We start from the raw sequence: 12,280 nt of genomic DNA on the forward strand, positions 1-12,280 counted from the left end.
TGCACGAATTTAACTTCAGAGTAAATCTTTATGTTATCATACAGTTTTTTAAATCTACCGCCAGCAGAAATCACAGAAAACTATTTTCAACAGGAAAGAAAAAATATTTTTATGGGATGAATGTCTTCAGAAAAATAAGAGTATAATGTAGAATATAAACTATTTATAGTTAAATGTCATATTGAAAATATAACAAATCGGCTAGTTCAGTCCGTGTCCTTCAAATGCGATAGCTAGTCATTACTATCCATTATAATATGACATATTGACACTGGAGGCTGTGTGCTTTTGTTATGACCATGACTTTGCTGTTTAGATGTTTACAGAAGATTAACAGACTCTTTCTCATTCAGTACTGCCCTCTATTGGGCAGAAAGTATAAATCAATATCACAACTTCCATAACTGTCCAATATTCATACTACTGATAAACGCCCCCTATTATTAATCAGTATTCTCACCAATAATAAGCATTCTCATTGTCAGTCAATACTAATGAAAGTCAATTCACATTACAGATTCAGAATATCTGAGAATGTTCCAGAATGTCAAATCTTCTGCCTGAAATCAAAGACAAGACAAATCTGCACGAGCAACATTTTTAAATCAGAAACAACATCTCTTAATCAACCCTGATGGTGCTCAGAATTTTAATTAAACAAATATATCATTGTCAATGCTAACAAGCTAATTCCAAAGCACAAAAAAAACATTTCAGCTCCTCATATGTGTGATCAAGAAATCTCTGCTTAATATGAGTGTTGCCTCTTCCATAAACCTTTATTTAAGGGGAATTATTTGGGTTTATTTTAAGTGAAAACATGAATCAGCAACTAATTTAAATCTTAAGTGTCAATAAAAAAATTATAATTCAAAACAATGTGATTTTCTCTCCCCTGAAGCATACTGTAGTCTCCACTCCAACTAAAACACTTTGTAAAACAATGATCTGTGCAAAAAACAGGTCACGAATAGCAAAAATACTTTGCTTGAAACTTTGCTTAAATTACAAAAAAAGTCTTAAAGTCTTAACAGTAAAGAATTTGAATTTGTTGGAACACAGACATTAAACTGCTACTTAGTACGAGACAAAGGGCACAAACCTTAGGCATTTCTTAACGGAATCAATTTTTGATCATTTCTGAGCTTGAGAGTTGTTAGCGAATCAAAATGAAGTAGAGAAAAAACTGAAGATTTGAGCAGCCATGTACCCAACATTAAAGCTTTAGAGCAGTTTGAGTCTGCGTCACTCTCTCCCCTTCTGAACACTCTCGTGAGTCAGGAGCCACTCTTTAATATGGTTTCCTTTCCCGCCCATATACAGGCCAGTCTGCCCACTGCTGGGCAACACACGATGACACGGGATCAGCAGGGGGATCTGAGAGAGGGAGACAGAGAGAGGGAGAGAGAGAGAGCGAGAGAGAGAGAGAGAGAGAGAGAGAGAGAGAGAGAGAGAGAGAGTGTGTGTGTGTGGGGGGGGGGGGCGGGTTCAGTGTGTATAACTAGCACCTTCTAAGAAGTCAAATGTGTCAAATTATTGCTGTGTATGAACTCTAAAATCTGCTGATCAAGACTCCCAGTGTAAGAGTCAAAGTCTAATTTCTATCAGAACATTACCACTTCACACAGACCAAAAGATGTAAACGGATCTATAACTTACCGGGTTTCTCCTCATAGCTCCACCCACTGCTCTTATGGCCCTTGGGTTTCCTGCCATTTCAGCAAGACGTTTGTATGAGACCGTTTCCCCAACGCTCACCTGCCGAAACAGGGTCCACAGCACACGGGCTGTGAATGAATCTAAGAAAGAGAGGGAATGAAAGCGAGAGAGGGACTGTCAATGCACAAGAGTGGCTGAAAAGACAAAGTTGATTCTTTAATACCTTGTTTTTTTTTTCTTGGGAAGTCCATAGAGCTGTCAAAATAAAAGGTAAAAATAACAAAGCAATATCAAACAACAACTTCAAAAAACAAGTTAATAAAATGTCTTGAACTGGTCATATTCTGGTTATGCAACGCAGCCGCTTAAATTCAAACGAGAAACAGCATGGTAAGGATGTAGCACGCCCACTGGGATTGAGAAACGAAGGTGATTTAATAAGGACAGTGGTATTTTAAGAGTCAAAGTCACAAGATTTTACATGGACCAGGCTAATTAGAAACCATCATTTATAAAACAGTAGAATGTGGGTTAGGTTTAAGAAGGGCAATACAGAATTAACATTTTGCTCTTTAATTCATGTGGACTCTTGAGAGTCCAGACAAAAGGATTTTTTTCCCTTCCCTCTCAACAAACTCACTCATTAAGCCAACAGTATGAGTGAGGTTAATCAGGGCAATTTGCTCTTTTAATTGTGTTCTATTCAAAGTGAAATCATTACCTCTTCAGGTTTTCATATTTGTGAAGAACTTTTGCTGTGACTGTGGAGACCACAATTATTGTCAACCAATTGGCCTTCTTACCAGTCGGTTGTGTATGTAATAGCATGAGCTTTGAGTCTAGTGAAGATGCCATGGCAGTCAAGTCAACAATAACCCTAAACAGCTCCCATTGTCAAGCTATTAGGAAATGTCCTCATTCATTTCATATGTGATACATTCTCATTATGAAATATTTACATATATATTCCCAGTTGTCTGCGACATGGAAATAAAGCTTCTTTGAATGGTTGTGAGAAAAGAGGAGAGGTGCCCAAGAACAATCGTCCATTCAGATCAGGTTCTAATGCAGAATTCCAATCTAATCTGAAATTTAATGAAAACCCTAAAGAGTTCTAATTAGATGCTATCTGCACAGCCTGGGGGTAGGAAAACAAACACCAGCAGAAAGAGGATGGAAAAAGAGAGTGAGATGGTGAGTGAATGAGAGAGAGAGAGAAAAAAAGAGAGAGATGATGGAAGTGGTGAAAGTTAGCTTGGTAATTGGTGTTGATGTATTGTTGAGTTGTCCTGGCTGAACAGTTGGAGCTTGTAAACCTCTTGAGCCCTTCAGTCACTGACATGGCTCACTGAAAGGAGGGTGGGGGGTGGGGTTCTCAGTTGATGGGGCAACTTGCTCTTAGTAACTTTTCAATTTCTGAAAAATGACACTTTTTTCTTATCAACTGCTTCGCTGACTCTTTACCACTACAATATATTCATATTTTATTAAACATCCTGTCAGGAGAGTATTACGACTGAATGATTTACAAAAAAATTGTGCCAAAATTGAGCCATTGTCAACCAAAATCAAATGGCATTTAAGAAGGACTATTCAGTATTGTCTTCTTCTCTCTCTTCAGCATACATATGCATACAGACACACACCTCCGTGTAGGATTGGGTGATGAAAGGTTGGGAGAGGGAGCGTCGCCACAGATTGTGCCTCACTGAAGTACGACTGGAGCCATTTAACACAACGTTGCAACTCTGAGTTCAGCTCCACTTGACCATCACTCAGCACACAGGGTTGAGAAGCACTGTCAATTGAACATAAATTGCATAAGAATGGTCTTTAGTATTTTTGATTATATTGAACAGTTTTACAGAACAGTTTTTTTTTAATCTCAAAAAGGGAATGCTTCATATTAATAAGTGACTGATAAAACTGTTACCGTCAATTCATTTAATGTCTTTGAAATTTTATACAGTTGGAGGAATAGGGGTTCTACTTCCGAGGAGGTTCAGTATCATCAATGCAACACGGGTATCTGACAGTACTCAGGGATTTAGCCCTCCTGCAGTCTTGACACACACTCTTTCTCCCCCTCATAAACACACACACACACACACACACCTAGACACCAGGTAACAGCTCAGTGGTTGCGTGTGACAAGACAGTCAGACAAGAATGTCACTCTTGCTTGCTAGACATCAATAAACTAAAACACTCTAACCACAGAGACCAAGTAAAGCACAGTGACAGTGACTTCTCAGCACAAAATCCCAAAGCGTGGAGGCAGGTCCTGTGTGTCGGGTCCACAGACACAAAAAAGAAAACACACACACTCATACGAGCACATGCGCGCGCACGCACACACACACGTGTCACACACACAGACATGCTTCAAAAGAGTATCTAAAACTGCGATATGAAAGATAGCGAACAAGATGGAGAAAAGAGAGAAAAACGGACATAGTGAGAGAGAGAGAGAGAGAGAGAGAGAGAGAGAGAGAGAGCGAGCAAGCGCAGCTCTTACTATATCATATTTGATCATATTTTATTTTATCTTATTCCATTCATACACATAGGACAAAGGGTCTGTATGGAATAACTGGAGTGGAAAGACTCCTTAATGGCATAAACACTTGGAAACACTTAGCTTTAACTTTTAGTGATATCTTTCAGTATGGGTCTTACAAAGGAGTAATTGTACAGTTACATTCACTTGAGCTCAGTTTTATGAGAATATTGAGCTTCGATTCTCATAAGACAAAACATTTCCCTTGACAGTGGAGGTTGGTTTGAAAGGGTTTCTAATATCGCTGACAGTTCTCTGACAATCAATTTCCAATTACCTGTCATGACTTGGTGATAAATCATTTCTTTGTGGCCTCAAAGGCATTAGGCCTTTTTCATTTGACATGTTGGGGGCTAGTGTGCAATCTAAATTCATTTAACTCTGGAAATCACTGCTGGGTTGGTTAAGTGCTTATTTCATTCAAAAAAACAAGAAAGAGCTGAAAGCTGACTCTGCTGTGCCACTAAAACAATATTCATTAAAGCGTGTACAGGAAACAGCTCTGTTTAATTCTGCTGGAGTTTGACAAAGACAAAAAGCAGGATTAGAGTTATGATGCAGATTACAAATCCTGACAAAGACAAAGAATCGGCTCTCTAAAAATGTCAAGTGCAATAAGAATCACAAGTACTTTCCATCATACACTTCTCATGTGTGCTGACTTATAACACAAATTTTGACTTAAGACTATATTGATTGCTTCTCCCCTTCTGCTTTTGGAATGTTTTTTTTTTCTTTTCCCTTTCTGTATTGCACAAAAACTCATAATAATCATCTTAAAACACTCAAAACTTCATCAGCTATCAAAACCCTAAAGCTGACCTTATCCTTTAGAAGACATGAGATCAAACTGGTCCAGAACCAGTGGTACCTCTGTCCCCGCCAATTAAAACAGCCCAGGCACACAGCTCTCAGTCCCTACGTTTAATCTCACTCAACCTGATCTAACTGGCTGTCACAATGTGACACAACCTGTCCAAGTTCTCCTTCACTGGCCATGGGCAAAGATGAGGGTCAAGGGTCAAACACAGTGAGTCAAACTTGCCTTTATTTCTCATTTCCTCAAAGAGACATCCTATATTTCAGAATGAAGAGTGTGAGTGAGTGAGAGGGAGAGAGAGAGAGAGAGAGAGAGAGAGAGAGAGAGAGAGAGAGAGAGAGAGAGAGAAAGAGAAAGAGAAAGAGAGAAACTGGCGGACTGAAAAGAGAGAACTAACATGAAATGTCAGTGCTTGGGAGCTAATGCTGACAATCTGACAGGTTAAAGGCTATGATATGGGAGTAAGTGACTTGCCCCACTTAGCGCAGCACTGTGTGTGCGTGTGTGTGTTTGTGCGTGTGTAAGGCAGTTATTCTAGATGGTGAAGGCTTTACCAATGCCTGTACACATTTGGGAAAGTTATTCAGGCCTAAGGACAGTCTCAGTTACATGATTTAGCTTTGGGCTGTTTGATTAGCACACAGCTGACATGTTAGCAACATGTTTCCATACACTTTCACACGATACCTCGTTGATTAGCATTGAGCTAACGGTTTAGTGCTGAGTTTCTCTGATTACTACTAGCACCAGGCTAATTTCCACCTGCCTGAGCCAACAAAGCTTAAGTGCTCTTGGGTTTTAGCTTTGCCTCATGCTCTTAAATTAGCGACAGGCCCCTGGAGTGTGTGGTGTTTTATTGAAAACCACTTAAGCACCACTCGTACTCCTTTTCCCCAAATCCAGCCCCTACGCCCCTCCTTTTTGCCATCTCCTAAATCCATGCGCAAATCCGAGCATAGTGCTAACGGATGATAAGTAGGAGAAACTCAAGAGACTAACTGCAGCCTGATGGACTGTGCGTATGTGTGTAAGAGATGTGTGGCATGCAAAATGTGTGTGATTTACATCACGCTGGGCGTGTGAGAGCGAGAAGTGCGGGGTTGTGTGTAGATGGTGCCTTTACTCGGTGAGCGGAGAGTGCCGTGTGAGCGTGGTGGGGTGGTCCCACGGGGGTCTCTCAGTAATAACGGTAGACAGATGGGTCCAAGCCTGCAGGGACACTCTCTAAATGAGGCAGCCATTCACACACAGCTGAGCTCACAATCACATGAATATCATCTTACACCTCGTACCACTGACCTCATCTCACTACAAATACACCTGCCTTCACTACAATGATACAGCCAACGTCTCCATACAGGACCCAATTTGCCATGCTAATGTCATAACTTGCCCTGAACTCGGGCTACACCTTCCTCAAACACCAGCAGACATCTGAGAGATGGGGGCCTTCTTACTAAGCACAAAAATGTGTACATTTGAACCAACATATCAAGCCAGAATAAGAAAATGCTCAAGCATCCACTGTTTAAATGGCAATACACAAAAACATGAAATATAAATACTAAAAAGCGCGTGCTGACGGCTAAAGTGGACCCACAGAGAAATATGTCATTTTGAATTAAGTATATTCCATAAAGTTCCGTGACAGTAGGTGGCAATATGCATGAGATATTAATAAGGGCACCATTCAGGATTGTTTCCACACATTTCTCAAAAGTATTGTCAAGAGTTCATGAGATTAATTACTGCTGTTTTTCATTAGAGCCATTGCACCCTCCGCTAATGTGAGACATGCTGTGGAGTTATTCTACCCCCTCTTCCTTTCTCTTCAGCAACACGGCTCCACGTGTGACAAAAGCATTTCAAACAGTCCTGATTGCTTTCACAGACTTTAATTACATCAGAAAATGACATTTCTGGAGAATAATGCCACCCTATTGTTTCAGAATGATCTGGCAAGTGAAAATAAAATCTACAATACTTGACAATATTCCCTGAGCTTAATCGCCACTCCAAATGTAAGTATGCTCTTGAAATACCAAATAATGTATAAACCTGAAAGAAAAGGCAGACTACTCTGATATGGTGGAAGCTTCTTGCTTTGCTGTTGTACCCCATTATCATGCACATCCAGGTAGAAAGTTAATTAACCCAAAGCTTGGGCTAATTATGCTAGCAGAATGCTATCAGCCCAAACACTTTCAGTCTGACAGCTGTCCCGAATTTCACTTGCTAATCATTGTGTTTCAGCGGAGCATATGGTACATTTCCTCAGCTATCAACGACACAACAAACAGCTGAAAATCATTAACGAAAAACAATGAGCAACGAGGTGAAATCACAGACGGCTTTAGTGGGTTTTATGTCAGACAATACGACAGATTTGTGGCCGCGGCGGAAAAAATAATGAGAGTTTTGGTTTGAGCCACTTAGGGAATCCCCTCCAATCACATGATATTCGTGTGATAGGAATTCAGACGTGCAAATGTTCTGTTTATATCTATATGCAAATAAGCTGAGGTTGTTTATTTATTTATCTCTAGAAGGTTAATGAGGTTTTATTTAGCAGCAAAAGCCGGATGGATTTTATCACATTTTTCCACAGAGCTCTGACAAAAAAAAAATCTGTCAGTGTCCCAAATTTTACAGAATTAATAACATTTAAAGTATTTGGTAAAAAAAAAAAAAAAAGAAAAAAAAAAAAAAAGAAGTGGTACGTCATTTGAATAAAATGAACACGAGTGGGTAACACTACACATGGATTACTGAACATACCAAATTTGCAGAGTGTCGCAGAAAATGATTGATTGGGGCACACGCCTCCTCCACTACCTAGCAATAAAGACTGTTCACATCGTAATATAAGCTATGACAAGACCTCCGGTGGAACACTGTTTCTACTGGGGGGACCTCACAAGCTCAATAATTTCCCCGTTCTCTGTGCCCATGTCTCGAATGTGCAGACACACAGATTGATCAAAACATCACAAAAAAATAACACATAGGCAAAATGGCTTGGGGCCTTAATACAGCCACTGTGATTCATCATCATCAAAAAAATAAAAAAAATACCCTACACACACACATACATATATATGGGTGTGTGTGTGAACCTCATTCACCATGCAAGGCGGTTTCTATGTGTAGACATCCCTTACATGTGTATCATTTCATTCAGTGGACTGTGTGATGATAAACAGGGGGCATGGTTTACATAGTGTTGTTTGTGGGGTAATGAATGTGCTCATATGAAACTGCCTGCAGGGCTCCCTCAGATGTGTAGAGGATTATTAAGGTGACACGGTGCTTGAATCAGTTACCACACACACATACACACCCACACAAGCATGCACACCCACACACACACACATAGCCTTAGACATTTCCACTGAACAAGCTGACAGGTCTTGATATGACGGGAAAAAAAATCTGTGTTTCAAAGCTGTTTTGGTAGATTTCACATCCAATGTAATATACAGCACTCTCTAACTTGCAGGAAATATCGCTGGAAAAAGTACAAGAACAAGAAAGGCAAATTTTCAGTTTCTCCTTTATACATTTCTCTTATGGTATAAATAAGCACTACTGTAACACCTGTCACTGTCAGCAATCACACACATAACTAATGCTTTCTTTATAAACTGTATATCGCGCATCCCAGGTCATAAAGGATACAATATCAGGACAACATGCAGGGAAAAGTCAAAGCCAAAAAAACAAACGAAATATTTGACCGTCAGTGGAATATATAAGGTATAAAAACACTATGCAAGTGATGAGGTCATACAAACAAAAACAGTATGATAAAAGATATCATGATTTTAGATATCATGGACACCAACACTCTGCAAATTTAATGAAGATATTCATATCTGATGTTAATCACTCATTAATACAATCTGACTGAAGGTATACCTATAAATTAAACTACACTCATAATGATAGGTGTGGATTATTTCTCTATATCACCAGTGTCTTAAAGGCAATAGTGTTTCATTTATTTATTTTTAGAAAATAGAGTGAATAAGTTACCTGTGCAGTTTGATATAAAAAGTACTGTCAGAAACACATTACAGTGGGAGACAATTTACCTACTTTGGTGGTTTCAGGAATAACTTCCTGAAATGACACCAATTAAACACAAGTTCAAATTCAAAACTGCCATATTAGATTAATGCCTAATTAATATTTCCTTTTAGGTGTATTTTTGCAAACATATAAAAACTAGATCTAGTATAAGAAATGCAATACTTAGTTTTTGTAATTCTGCTAAGATTTTGAAAATTTGATCCAAAGGAAAAGGGAAAAATGCCACCAGTCCACTGAAAGCAGCGCACCTTAGAAAAATGTCAGCCCTTAAAACAAAGGAAAAAAACCCCCCAAAACTTCACCTCTGTATTTCATTACTACCAAATAAATGGCACAAAGGCTCTCTCCCTCTCTCTCTCTCTAGAACACACCCTTAACCCATATAGCTCATTTCAGGTCCTGCTCACCGCTTTCTATGGCTTCTCTTCTGGGATCCACAAACATGTCCCACTACTGATGAGGAAAGACCCAGTCTATCCCTAATGTCAGCTCTTTAGGTCTGTAAATCTCTCTTTTTTTTTTAATACCACCAGCAATCCTACATCCATCACCTATTCCATCCACTATACCTGTCTGATGGGTGAGCTTTTAGATTTGATCAAGGTTCTATTTCATCTGAAAAGAAACACTGTACTCATATTGTGCCAAAGCTCAGGTTCCTGTATCCCACTTTCAGAAGGAGAATCATTCTAAATACTGTACCTGTCAGAGGGTTTTGAGTGTGGGTTAAGCTGGATGTTGTGAAGCCCTTTCTCACATCCGCACAGCTCGATTTGACCCACAGGGCTGTGGAGAAAGGCAGTCTGCATGAGGCAAGAGTTGGTGCCAGCCATCTGCAAACAACAGGGTGGAAACAACATAGACTTAGTCAGGACTGCTGATGAAACAAAACTACACGTGTAATTTCTGTTAGAGGCTGGCTTACTTTCAAAGTCAAATAGAGCAATATAGCAATATAGCAATAGCAGTATCATCTGAGTAGTATTCATTGTAAAAGAATTAGGATACCGACATGAGACAATGGACCACTTAATGGATAACCATAAATATTCTAGTAGAAGTATTTGCCTATAAACTTATGACATATTGTCTAAAATAAACCTTCCTCCAACTTTTTCACTGTTTTTACATCTTGAGAGGCAAATGTCAGCTGTAAAATCACATATGTGATTTTTCTGTCTTTCTAGATCTTTTGACAGCACATGATTTTAATGGTTAGGTTCAAGTACAGTATAATTCATGTATTCATGTTGTATGTTCTATACAATATTTGGCAAATTTATCTGATTTTGATAAAAAAACTTAATGAAATTGGTCTTGTGATAGAACACAGTGTGACAATACACACTTCTACGTGTAAAAAGCCAAATAAAAAAAGTTAAAAATAAAATACTGAAAGAAAACTAACACCTTTTGTTACTCAAACCCTGCAGTAGTTTTTTTTTCCTCTCTCTCTCTTTTTGAACTATGTCATATATATGTGGGGGGAAAAACAATGCAGCCAGCTTCTCTTCTTTCTCTACAGAGTGATTCCCAGGACAACCGAGTGTTATTTTCCATCCGTCATGTCAGGCCGATGTCGGGGATGTTTTTCTGGCAGTAACGGTGTTCCTCAGGGTGTCGGTCCAGAGGGAGGCCTGCTCTGCAGCTCTTAACAACCTCAGAAATGTGCTGCTGCTCTGACAACGGAGATAGATTTGGGCAATATCCAGACTGTATTTCCTTTTTATTTCAGCCTTGACAAGGACAGACTATTGACTGCCAGGATGTGAAAGAACATTTGGTATGATGATGATCTTTTTTCTTTTTTTTTTCTCCTTTTCTTTGTTTGGCTCGTCTCCTCAGAAAACAGGTTACTTACCCGATAAACTGCAATTTTACTTCGACAGTTTCTTCAATTATAGCCAACGCTGTCGTCTTTCAGCCCTTTTAATGTAGTCTACATAGCCAGAAAATCGTAGCCTTATGTCTGACGCTCATAACAGATATATTAATATTTAAGTCTATTTGGCTTCACATTTAACTTATTAGATATGCAGACGAGCGATCTAAAAGCGTGATACATACACCTTTGTTCTCATGCGCTCTCTATCAATCACCTCCCCTCTCTTCCTTCATTTCTTGCTCTCTCTCTCTCTAGGCAGGAGAAATAAAAGGCTGGACTCTGATATCAAGCAAATTCCTTTACACTCTCCCTCTCTCGGTCTCAAATGCGCAGCCAAAGAAAGAATACGTAATGAAGGGTAATTCCAACACTGAGATGGCTGAAACGAGCCTAGCTGTGATCTGGTGGTTCACTAAGAGTGGGAGAAATTAGCGTGTTACACAATCAGCGTTGTACTAGAATCCGACTACAGAATAATTGAACATTCTTACGGGGAAAATATTTTTTCTAAACGAAACATTCAAAGGACTCCCTTCCCCTTGAGACACAGATAATGTAGTCTCTCAAGCACTGTGATTCGACAACATGTTTAGGAGGATCGCTACTAGCGAAAAGAGGCGAAAGTAAAACTTAATCGTGATTTGGAGGAAAAGAATCAGCTGACGCATAGTTTAGCCCTTATACTTGTAGTACATGTCTTGGCCGTCATATTATCATCTTGGACAGCTGGACAGTTTTCGACTACCTATTCTGCGCACTTACTCTCATGTGGCCCGTCTTCTTCCTGTTTTCAATCGCGGCACTTTTTGCATCCTGAACAAAACGGTCCAATCAATGAACGGAAAGCGTGTTCGTCGGGTTTCGCTTAAGGTTATTACTGGACAATACGTTTAGAGACCCACCCACCTCCGAGTTCGGTGCCATGGAAAAAAGTAAAAAAGAACGTGGCCCAGGTGGCATGATATGTTACTCGTGCGATTATAATCAACTTGTATTGCAACCGTTTAAAGCAGTTGTTGAAAGTTGTTGAAATATGTGTACTTTGGAAATATCATCGCTGCATCTAACACGTGTTCACTTCCGAACTGTTCAATGTAATTACTGGACCCACAATTTTCCTATGAAAAAAAGTGGTCCAGCGAGGTAATGGTGCCTTTCTCCTTTTGACACAAAATATACAACTTATAATGAAACATGCATCTTACCATACTTTTTGTGCTACTGGTGTCTTGCAGTAAGCAGACCCAAAGCGGAGTGTTTAATT

General features: G+C 39.4%; 1 protein-coding gene across 1 annotated transcript; it reads right to left on the bottom strand.

Annotated features, from left to right (window-relative positions):
- Positions 1-116: 116 nt before the first annotated feature.
- Positions 117-11,797, bottom strand: LOC115822755 (methylated-DNA--protein-cysteine methyltransferase). Its single transcript, XM_030786674.1, has 5 exons — positions 11,779-11,797; positions 9,834-9,964; positions 3,306-3,457; positions 1,660-1,799; positions 117-1,377 (listed from the first exon to the last, which is right to left on the bottom strand). Exons 1-5 carry the CDS (start codon positions 11,782-11,784, stop codon positions 1,246-1,248), a joined length of 561 nt encoding a protein of 186 aa, XP_030642534.1. The 5' UTR covers positions 11,785-11,797; the 3' UTR covers positions 117-1,245.
- Positions 11,798-12,280: the final 483 nt, after the last annotated feature.

Source organism: Chanos chanos, chromosome 10, assembly GCF_902362185.1.
Source record: "Chanos chanos chromosome 10, fChaCha1.1, whole genome shotgun sequence".
NCBI lineage: Eukaryota > Metazoa > Chordata > Actinopteri > Gonorynchiformes > Chanidae > Chanos > Chanos chanos.